Genomic DNA, 11,370 nt, shown 5'->3' with positions numbered 1-11,370 from the left:
TCAGGAGAGTTTATTAAAATTAACGTATATGTGTATCTATTATACCACCACACAATCTTGCCTTCATATTTTCACATCCCTTCTTTACACAAATGAGGGAAAGAAGCTTTTTGTTTGTTTTTAAAGCAGCACTAAAAGGCTTTGGAATTGCTCTAAACCTTGTGGTGTCAAATGCTAATCTCAACTGCTATTCTTTTTTGTTTGTTTGTTTCTTCTCTCTTTTTGACTTTGCTCAGGAGAATGCTATTCAGGCGATGAAAACAGGGAGCACATTAGTGCTGCCTGCCCAGCTGGCTTTTACAGTCCGCCACGGAACCCGCAGAGTTGCCAGCCGTGCCCGTGCCCGAGTGGCCATGGCTGTTCAGTGTTGCCGGAGACACGGGAGGTGGTTTGTGATAACTGCCCTCCAGGAGCCAGTGGTAATGCTCAGATTCAGATTTCTTTGAAAGGACATTTCCCTTCCCCCCCCCCCACAGAATGGTGGGTTAGTACTAAGAACAGAGTCTGTGGGGTTTCCATGCCTTGCAAACACCAATAGAACTGTAGCTTTGCAAGGGACGTGTAAGAAAGGTGTACGTGTTGCTGGTTCACAGCTTCATCCATTTGTCCATCATTCTTTCGTAGGCTCTCGTTGTGAGTTTTGTGCTGATGGCTATTTTGGAGATCCCTTGGGTGAGAATGGTCCACGACGACCCTGCCAGCGGTGCCAGTGCAGCAACATTGATCCAAATGCTTCTGGGATTTGCAACCGTGTGATGGGGGAGTGCAAATGCAAGGATGGCTTCTTCGGAAATCCCTCATCTCCTAATCCAGCAGAGAAATGTCGAGGTATAGCATCAGTTTACAAAGGAATGTTGACTTCAAGGTCATGATTAGTAGTTATTTATTTGATTTGATAAGTATGAGAGGTGGGCATCTTATCTTATACGATCTTTGATAACACTAGACATTAGGACAAACTCTGTACAATATAAGACAGTGGGCTCCAACATGGTGCTGGCAGATGGGTTTCCTGGTACCCACTTGTTTCTTCTCCCATGCATCTCTTCCCCAAAACAAAGAGCCAGTCCCAGCTTTCCTCTACCTCCTTGGAGAAGTCGGTGCTTCAGAAGACCCCAACAGGCATCACCTCTGTGCCTGCAGTGAGCAACTCATTCAGAAACAGCTGCCTCCATTGTGTTGGCAGAGTGTAGATATGCAGTAAAGCAGAGCACAAGCTGTTTAAATAATGAAGTAGGTTTATTAAGAAGGGAACAAACTTTGTAAGAAAGAGGAGAGAGAAAGAGAAGTCTGTCCAACTCCCCATGTTACCAGAAGTGTGGTCATCCAGCCACACCCACCTTTTGCTTCTTATTCTCTTTACCTTGTTTGTTGTCAAAACCCAGGGCTTTTTGCATGTTAGGCCACACACCCCTAATGTAGTCAATTCTAATGAGTTTCTGTTGTTGGGTGTAGCCTATTATGCTAATGAGTTCCTGCTGGGCGTGGCCAACTTGGGAGCCAGCCGGAACTCCGTTCCTGTGCGTTCCTGCCCCAAAATAGCCCTGGACCTTGCATATTCCAACACACTGCAACGTCTCGGTGTTTTGTGACTAGCCACAGCCCCCATGGCTGCCATTTTCTAGTAGTGCTCATTCCCTGTACTCATGTTCCAAAAGCGCCTTGCTGCATAACAAGATTGGGGACCCCAGACCAAAGAGCTATTTATGAAGCTTTATTCCCCACCACAGCATCACTCTCACTGCTGTTTCTGTAGTCTCGCCTTAATGAGAAATGTATGTCAGTAACATTCTGACTTGCATAGCTGCCTCCAAATTGGTGGATTCATGTGGCTATTTGGTAGCCAGTCAAGCACACCACTTGTTCAGGTTTTGCCCTGTCGGGAACTTGTTACATATTCAGTCAGCCTAGAGCATCCTGCTGAGCTAAAAAGCTATTGCGTTCAGCCTTATGTTATGTGTGTGTGTGTGCCTCTTTGGATGGTCTGGGCTGTCACTTTACCTGTTACTCGACTGGAGAGAGTCTCTGATGCATAAAAAAGGATATAGCTATTCCCACTCCACTGGGTTATTTATGAATGTTTTCTGCAGAAGAAATAAATAGGAAACTAAACGGCCTCTGAAATGGGAGCATTTTCAGAGACAGTAGTGATTAGAGCAGAGTTTGGAAAGAGGCTTTTTGTTATCACCTGCTAAGTCAGCAAACAGAAAGAGATTGCAGGGTCAGTTTGATGTATCTGTCACTCCCCGCATGGTATGTTTATTCTTTCAAGGCCCAAATCCGCCTTGGTTTAGGAACTGGCAGTGGCAGTGCAGGCCCGGGAGAGAATGCCAGCCCTTTCGCTTGCCATCGATGGCTGGGGGCCAGCCAAACACCTGCATCTCCAGCGTCTTCCTTGCTGTGCCACTCCAAGCAGCTGCTTGAGTGGTTTGGCCACAGAATAGGGTTTCCAGATCCAGGTTGGGAAATACCTGGAGATTTTGGGAGTGGAGCATGAAGACGGCAGGGTATGGGGAGGGGAGGGACTTAAAGGGAGTATCATGCCATGGAGTGCTCCTTCCCAAGCAACTGTTTTCTCCAGGTGAACTGCTCTCTGTCACCTGGAGATCAGGTGTAATAGTGGGAGATCTTCAGCCATCCCTGGAGGCTGGCAGCCATACCACAGAACCAACTTTGTGCTTCCCTACTTTGTGTCTTGTACGTCTCCCAAGGGGCTCAAGACACCAGATATGTTCCCCCCCCCCCCCCCCCGATTATCATCTCAGCAACCTTTGAGGATCTAGCTATGCAACACATGAGACACAAGACAGGTCAGGGGTCCCATGACCCAACTCTCAGTTACATGTACCATCAGGGGACTCACTTTACAGACTTCGCTGTCACTCAGTGTGGCTCCAAGCTCTGCAAGGGAGGAGGAGAAGTTTCTGCCTTCTCTCCCATGCTGTTTTCTCTAGTGGAAATGGCTGTGGGGGGGCCCTGTTTACCTCTCTCTCGGGATCCACATATCCTAAAATCACATGACATACAGACATATGACATATGACATATAGAGCCTGAGAAAGGAGGAAACAGGTCCCCCCCCCACGGCTGTTTCTGGTAGGGAAAATGGCACAGGAGGGAAGGCAGGAGCCCCTCTTCCCCCCTTGCAGTGCTTGGAGCCACACTGAGACACAGAGTGATTTGCAAGGTGAGTCCCTTGATGGATGGTGTAACTATGAGTTGTGTCATGGGACTCTGATCACATCACATCTATCATATAGCTAGGCACAAATAGGCCAGGATGGGAGACTGTGGCAGATTCAAGGTCTCTCCAGGCTGATTCTCATGCTATGGAGTCCATTGTGGAAATTTACATGTAGCCATCAGTACAGGTATCTTTCCCCAACAGCAAATAGCTGTTTCACAGGCCCATTCTGCATATAGCATTCACTCTGTTGTTTTACCAAACCCACACTGGAACGGAAAAAGATGCAGCTCAAAACCACATTCAAATATCCCGGGCCTACGCCCTGACTGCAGAGTCATCCCTGGATGGCCATAAAACAGCCTTAAATATATGCAGATGGCTACCATAAAACTGAGAGATCAAAGGAAGTGAAACCAGCATGCAGTGTGGAGGCTTCCATAAAATCTGACAATCAAAGGGAGTGAAAGTGGCATGCAACATAGAGGGGAATTTCTGTTCCAATGTGGGTTTGGTAAAACAGCAAAGCGAATAAAAGCTATTATGTTCAGCCTTATGTTATGTGTGTGTGTGTGCCTCTTTGGATGGTCTGGGCTGTCACTTTACCTGTTACTCGACTGGAGAGAGTCTCTGATGCATAAAAAAGGATATAGCTATTCCCACTCCACTGGGTTATTTATGAATGTTTTCTGCAGAAGAAATAAATAGGAAACTAAACGGCCTCTGAAATGGGAGCATTTTCAGAGACAGTAGTGATTAGAGCAGAGTTTGGAAAGAGGCTTTTTGTTATCACCTGCTAAGTCAGCAAACAGAAAGAGATTGCAGGGTCAGTTTGATGTATCTGTCACTCCCCGCATGGTATGTTTATTCTTTCAAGGCCCAAATCCGCCTTGGTTTAGGAACTGGCAGTGGCAGTGCAGGCCCGGGAGAGAATGCCAGCCCTTTCGCTTGCCATCGATGGCTGGGGGCCAGCCAAACACCTGCATCTCCAGCGTCTTCCTTGCTGTGCCACTCCAAGCAGCTGCTTGAGTGGTTTGGCCACAGAATAGGGTTTCCAGATCCAGGTTGGGAAATACCTGGAGATTTTGGGAGTGGAGCATGAAGACGGCAGGGTATGGGGAGGGGAGGGACTTAAAGGGAGTATCATGCCATGGAGTGCTCCTTCCCAAGCAACTGTTTTCTCCAGGTGAACTGCTCTCTGTCACCTGGAGATCAGGTGTAATAGTGGGAGATCTTCAGCCATCCCTGGAGGCTGGCAGCCATACCTAGTGTTGTGAGGTCTTGGGCTTTTTTGGCCCTGAGACTCAGATTTTGGGGCTTATTCTTAGGTCCTCAGAAATGTCAGGTTGGGAATTTAGGGCCATCATATAACCCACATAAGCACATGCCCCACACACTAGATGGCTGTGACAGAAGTTGGGTCAGAGGTGTACTGACTCAACTCACAGTCCCACATACATTGGGGGCCTCAACTTAAAATCTAACCCCTGCTAAGTGTGGCTTGGAACACTGTGAAGGGGGAGCAGGAGTTTCTGCCTTCTCTCCCATGCTGTTTTCTCTAGTGGAAATGGCTGTGGGGGGCCCCTGTTTACCTCTCTCTCGGGATCCACATATCCTAAAATCACATGACATACAGACATATGACATATGACATATAGAGCCTGAGAAAGGAGGAAACAGGCCCCCCCCCACGGCTGTTTCTGGTAGGGAAAATGGCACAGGAGGGAAGGCAGGAGCCCCTCTTCCCCCCTTGCAGTGCTTGGAGCCACACTGAGACACAGAGTGATTTGCAAGGTGAGTCCCTTGATGGATGGTGTAACTATGAGTTGGGTCATGGGACTCTGATCACATCACATCTATCATTTAGCTAGGCACAAATCGGCTAGGATGGGAGACTGTGGCAGACTCAAGGTCTCTCCAGGCTGATTCTCATGTTATGGAGTCCATTGTGGAAATTTACATGTAGCCATCAGTACAGGTATCTTTCCCCAACAGCAAATAGCTGTTTCACAGGCCCATTCTGCATATAGCATTCACTCTGTTGTTTTACCAAACCCACACTGGAACGGAAAAAGATGCAGCTCAAAACCACATTCAAATATCCCGGGCCTACGCCCTGACTGCAGAGTCATCCCTGGATGGCCATAAAACAGCCTTAAATATATGCAGATGGCTACCATAAAACTGAGAGATCAAAGGAAGTGAAACCAGCATGCAGTGTGGAGGCTTCCATAAAATCTGACAATCAAAGGGAGTGAAAGTGGCATGCAACATAGAGGGGAATTTCTGTTCCAATGTGGGTTTGGTAAAACAGCAAAGCGAATACTAGATGCAGGATGGCCCTCAGTCAGGAAAATGGTGTGCGTGGGGAGCCAGGAGCCCTTCTTCATGTACCCTGCAGTCCTAATCCCTGCGTGACTGAGAACCACAGAACGTGTGCGAGTATAACCCTAATTTCTTGTAATGACCACGGAGACTTCAGTAATGTGTGGATTTTCTTTCTGTAAATTGTCCCTCCCCAACGTAATGTGTACGATCTGAAATGTTAATAGATACCAACATTATCTATTGGGGTATAAATGAAGTAAGCAAACCGGTTAAGCTTCTTGCAAATCTGATTTGGAGGCTCCCTCCCAACTGTAAGCTTTCTCTTATCCCGTGCAGCTTGCAATTGCAACTCAGTGGGTGCTGAGCCCCTGCGGTGTCATAGTGATGGAAGCTGCATTTGTAAGGCAGGATTTGAAGGGCCCGGCTGTGAACATACTCGCTGCCCAGCCTGCTATGGACAAGTGAAGGCACAGGTAAGCGGCTTCCTTTTCCCTGACACAGCTGTCAGCAGAGTGATTTTCTTCCTACCCTCCCTCTGATTCTCCCCCCCCCACTTCTCTCCACAGCTGGGATGTGTGTGGTACTTTTTCAGGCCCTTAAGAAATTAATCAAATAGTCGATCAGTTACATGTGCGCAAGAGTGGAAACATTAATTGGAAGTGGGAAAACTTGCTCTGTTTGTAGGTGATGCTTGTATGTGTCACAGCTGGCGCTGTCTTGTAAGAGGCACTCTCTTCCCTGTACATGACAAGGGGGAGTTTACGTTTTGTAAAATGATGCCTACCCCTTGCAGTTCTTTGGATTTTAAAAAAACCTTTAAAAGAACCTGCCATCTGAATAAATCACATGAATCATGTTGGTTTCCAAAGGACATTCTGAAAGCACGTGATGCCCTTATGCTGCTGAATCTAAGCAGGTTGGGGCTTGAAAGCTATTAGAGCTGGATACCAACTACAGCCAAGTGTTCCTATCTCTTTGGAGGAAGAGCAGGGACCTGAAATGGGTATGCTGCTGGACTAGACTGTGTTGTAGGTGGTTTTCTTCCGATTGATACCAACTACAGCCAAGTGTTCCTATCTCTTTGGAGGAAGACTTCCGATCTTTGTGGTGGATAACCTGAATTTTTAGGTTGTAAGGCTAAGGGAATAGATTTTTGGGGTCAGGTATTCATATATATATATATTTTTTAGTCGCAGCTCACCCAAAGGGTTTCATGGCGACTTACAACCAATGTTCCATCTAAGCTGTGGAGTCTTGTGAGCAAAAATTCTACTTTATGAGCTCCTGGCATTAAAGTTGTGAGCAAGCGATTTGGCTACTGCATAGATTAGTTTGCTCTGGGGCCATCCTTCCTGAGCCAAGACAAAAATGTGTGAGCCAGAGGCTAAAAAACTGAGAGCTAGCTCACACTTACTCAGCTTAGACGGAATACTGCTTACAACACTTAACCAACATCATAATAATTCTGAAGAAGTGAGCAGTGACTCACAAAAGCTCATATCCTGCCACAAATTTTGTTAGTCTTTAAGATGCTACTGGACTCTTGATCTTTTCTACAACATTATAATAAATTAGTTAAAAACCAACAGAAATCAGATAATGCATATAAAATATGAAGATGTATGACTCAGTGCCACACCACTATCGAACCAGCCCAAAACACCTGGTTAAACCTCCAAAGACCAACCTGCCCTCCAGTAACTAAGCAAGTCCTGCAGGGCACAGGTGCATTCCACAGGGTAGGGGCCATAACTGAGAAGGCCCTTCTTCTGGTGAGAGCTAACCGAACCATCCTGGGGCCAGGTACCTGCAAGAGGCCCTGAGAAGATGACTGAAGAGGGTGTGTGTGGGGGGGGTTGTAACAGGAGAGGTGGTCCTGTAGGTTTCAGGATCCCAGATCGTAAAGGGCTTGAATTGGATCCAGAAACTAATTGGTAGCTGCTACAAAACTGTAGTAATGTGGGGGGACTGTGATGTCTGGTATGGGGTTTTTACTCTCCTTTGGGGTTTGTAATGATAATGAGGTATATCCAACCATCTGCAGACTTTGCGGAGGGGGACTTTCCCATGTCCGCCTCTTGCTGTGGTCCACTGAGCCCACCCACCCCATTTTGTTCCTAGAGGGTCTGTGGGTGCTGAGGAACAACATGGGGGAAAGGGGGAGGGGCCTGCAGGAGGAGGGGAGGATCAGTGGAAATTGTCATCCACTTTTCTGCAAACAGGAATGCTGCTGGTGGTGGAACTGCATGATCAGATAAGAACATAAGAACATCAGAGACGCCAATGTTGGATCAGGCCAAAGGCCCATCCAGTCCAACACTCTGTGTCACACAGTGGCCAGAAATACCAGGTGCCATCCGGAGGTCCAGCAGTGGGGCCAGGACATTAGAAGCCCTCCCACTGTTGCCCCCCCCAAGCACCAAGAAGACAGAGCATCACTTGCCCCAGAGCCCCTATCTATACCTTGTGGCTAATAGCCACTGATGGACCTCTGCTCCATATGCTTATCTAATTCCCTTTGGAAGCCGTCCATGCTTGTAGCACCCACCACTTCCTGTGGCAGTGAATTCCATGTGTTAATCACTCTTTGGGTGAAGAAGTACTTCCTTTTATCCGTTCTAACCTGACCGCTCAGCAATTTCATGGAGTGCCCACGAGTTCTTATATTGTGAGAAAGGGAGAAAAGTACCTCTTTCTCTACCTGCTCTATCCCATGCATAATCTTATAAACCTCGATCATGTCACCCCTCAGTCGTCGTTTCTCCAAGCTAAAGAGCCCTAAGCGCCTTAACCTTTAAGATCCCTATGAACACATGAGCCTTATTCTTAGCCAAGTTCTCGATCTATCGAGGTCAGTATTGTCTACTCTGACTGGTAGCAGCTCTGCAGGGTCCTTCACACCACCCACTACCTGGCCCTTTCTGTTGATGTCTTTGCATTACTCATTTGAGGTGTAAGCCCTGCTGCCCTTTTTCCCCCAGGTCGATCAATACCTCCAGCAGCTGCAAAGGCTCGAGGTTCTCATCTCCCAGGCTCAGACAGGGGAAGTGCCTGGAGATAATGCAGAGCTGGAGAGGAAGATGAGAGAGGCTGAACAGATGCTCCAGGAAGTCCTGAGAGAAGCCCAGACTTTGCAAGGTAAATCTTTTCCAAATCCCTTCAGGATGGCAGGGGAGCTTGAGTAACATAAAGCAGCCTGCCCTGGCCTGGATGGCCCAGGCTAGCCTGATCTTATCAGATCTCAGAAGCTGAGCAGGGTCAGCCCTGGTTAGTACTTGGATGGGACTCCGGCAGGGCTCTTTTTGTAGCAGGTACTCCTTTGCATATTAAGCAACACCCCCCTAATGTAGCCAATCCTCCAAGAGCTTACAGTAGCTCCTGTAAGAAAAGCTCTGTAAGCTCTTGGAGGATTGGCTACATTAGGGGTGTGTGGCCTAATATGCAAATGAGTTCCTGCTACAAAAAGAGCCCCGGAGTCCAGGGTTGCTACGCAGAGGCAGGCAAGGGCAAACCACCTCTGAATGTCTCCTGCCTTGAAAACCCTGCAGGATCACCATACGTCAGCTGCACCTTGATGGCAAATGAAGAAAAGGTTCCTTTCCTGCCCTTGGAGAGGATGAAAACAGGATGCTAGTTTCGAACGATGGCAAAGTAGCAAAAAATCTTCGAGTAGTGTTGCAGAGTCTCGCCTCTTCCTTCTACAGCTCCCACTTAGCCGCATCTGTCTTTGGCCCTGCCGTTTGTTTAGAGAAACAGATATGAAGTAATATTGCATAATATAGAAAATCGACATGAAAAAGATCTAGGTTTGAATACCCACTCTGCCTTGGAAGCTGAGTGACTTTGGGCCAAGCAATCCCTCTTCGCCTCACCTGCCTCATAGGCTGTGTTGTGAGGATAAAATGGAGGCGTGGAAAATGATATCGTAAGCCATTTTGGGTCTCCATTGGGCAGAAGAGTGCGATATAAACATCTTTCTAGCTTTTCCCTCAATGCTCATACTGGGCTACAGCAGCTAAACCCCAGACGCCTGCAAAGCTTCCTTCCGGGACAAACGGAAGGGGTGGCACGCAGGAAGGGCTGACAGCTTTTAAACTGGTCCCTCCAGTTCTCCCTTTAATATCAGCTTAGTCTGCAAGCAGTTACCAGGTGATCATTAGTTAACCTTACTCCTTCACAGAAGATAGCTTTCCATGTTTATCACGGGCACCATTCAGATGTAACAGCCAGTCACGATTTGTTGCCCCAGAACCAAACCTGGGGAATCCTCCGGGTTGTGTGTTCCCTCCTCCCCTCACATACAGACGTCTACTTTTTGCAGCAAACCACAGTTTGTGATTACATAGTCGGTGATTATATCCGAACCACAAATTATGGCTTGTGTTCTGTACAAACCAGGATTTAAGCTGCTGTTTGGAATCCTGGTTTGTAAGAGAGGGGGCAAGCCATAGTCTTTGGTTCGATCGAAATGACAACGTGTGGCATGCTGTGAAAGTGTTAAGTTAGGCTGCTGCATACAAGGGGATTTGTTCATGGAGCAAGACATTATGGGTTGCCCACTATGTCTGTCTCATGCCAACATCTCTTTCCAAGCACTTGCTTATGACTGCTGGGATGGCAGGCATGAAGGATGTCTCAGAGAATCTCACTTTGTAAATGGGAATTTCATGCAGAGTGTCTGAATTGTGCTTGCTCTATCGCTGGCCACAAGTCCACTTCCCTTCTTTACCAGTATGTTTTCTCTAGCCTAGTGAACATTACTTATTCCTCCTCTTCCTTCTCTCTTGGTGTTCAAGCTACCGACAGATCCTTGGAGGGCCGCCTCTCCAAGATGAAAGGTCAAGAATTCACCTACCGGAGCCAGCTGGATGAGATAAATGACACAGCCAATCGGCTACAGTCTTTGGGTAATCAGTACCAGAAGCAGGTGCAAGACACCAGGAGCCTCATCCAGGGAGCTCGCTTGGGTTTGGAGCAAAGCAAGGCAAAGCTAGGAGGAGTGGCAAGTATCTTTCCTTGTGGCTGGTCCTCATACCTCACCTCAAGGTGTGGGAGTAGAGGTTACGATCCCAGTCACGGAAGGAAATAAAAAATACTGGCATGTTTTTGTTCCTGTGAGAAAGAGGTGTCAAATAACCTCGTTCTTTTTGTTACTGCAGGTTTTATGTGTGGGGCAGGAAGAGATTATTACCTTTTGTGCATATTTGTAGGACTGGCCCAGTCAGAATTCTGGCAAAAATAGAGGCAACTGGAGCTTTGGGATGCAACTGGACATAGGCCCCTTTGCTCTTCAGAAACACTGACGGATGCTTCTCTCTCCTTTCTTCCCTCGCCTCCTCAGGTTATTCCATCTTCAGATCTCCCTGGAGGGTCAAACAGGTTTTTAATCCTTGCCCAAGAAGCCATGAAGTTAGCAAACAGGTGAGTGGACAGTTGTCATCCATCACTTGGCCCAGTCTCAATTCCCAAAAGATAACATTATGTCTCTGAACTCTATGTCAGGCAAGACAAAAATGTCAAATCTTAATTTTGAGAGAGAGAGAGAGAGAGAGAGAACACTAGAAATATGGCAAAGCAATCCAGATCTGCTAAAACTTTATTTAAATGGAAAATTTGTCCACAATTTCGGTAAAGATTGATTTTGGAAGTCCTGGACAGATGTCAAGGCCCCAACCACACAATATACGTTCCCCATTCATCCAAAGAAAAAGTAGGAAAGGACTGTGTTGTGGGAAATGGTGATGTTTGAACTGAATTTTAATTTCTGTTCTGTTTGAATTAATCTTAATCCTGGTGCTAGGGCTGAGCAAACTGAAGAAAAACCCAAATAAGTAAATAAAATGGCACCAACTGAGCCA

At 47.1% G+C, this 11,370-nt stretch overlaps 1 protein-coding gene across 1 annotated transcript in view; it reads left to right on the top strand.

Annotated features, from left to right (window-relative positions):
* Positions 1-236: 236 nt before the first annotated feature.
* LOC107112886 (laminin subunit gamma-2-like) overlaps positions 237-11,370 on the top strand; it is a gene marked incomplete at its 5' end in the record, with an annotated part of 29,208 nt that continues 18,074 nt past the window's right edge. The window contains 6 exons of the mRNA XM_015414083.1: positions 237-419; positions 625-828; positions 5,849-5,985; positions 8,494-8,650; positions 10,309-10,514; positions 10,854-10,933. Coding sequence (XP_015269569.1) covers positions 237-419; positions 625-828; positions 5,849-5,985; positions 8,494-8,650; positions 10,309-10,514; positions 10,854-10,933 — 967 coding nt within the window. The remainder of the gene's footprint in view (positions 420-624; positions 829-5,848; positions 5,986-8,493; positions 8,651-10,308; positions 10,515-10,853; positions 10,934-11,370) is intronic.

This window comes from Gekko japonicus, unplaced genomic scaffold, assembly GCF_001447785.1.
Source record: "Gekko japonicus isolate JY-2015 unplaced genomic scaffold, Gekko_japonicus_V1.1 scaffold3580, whole genome shotgun sequence".
NCBI classification, from domain to species: Eukaryota; Metazoa; Chordata; class Lepidosauria; order Squamata; family Gekkonidae; genus Gekko; species Gekko japonicus.
Note: the sequence above shows the minus strand (reverse complement) of the source record. Positions and strands in the feature narration are given on the sequence as shown.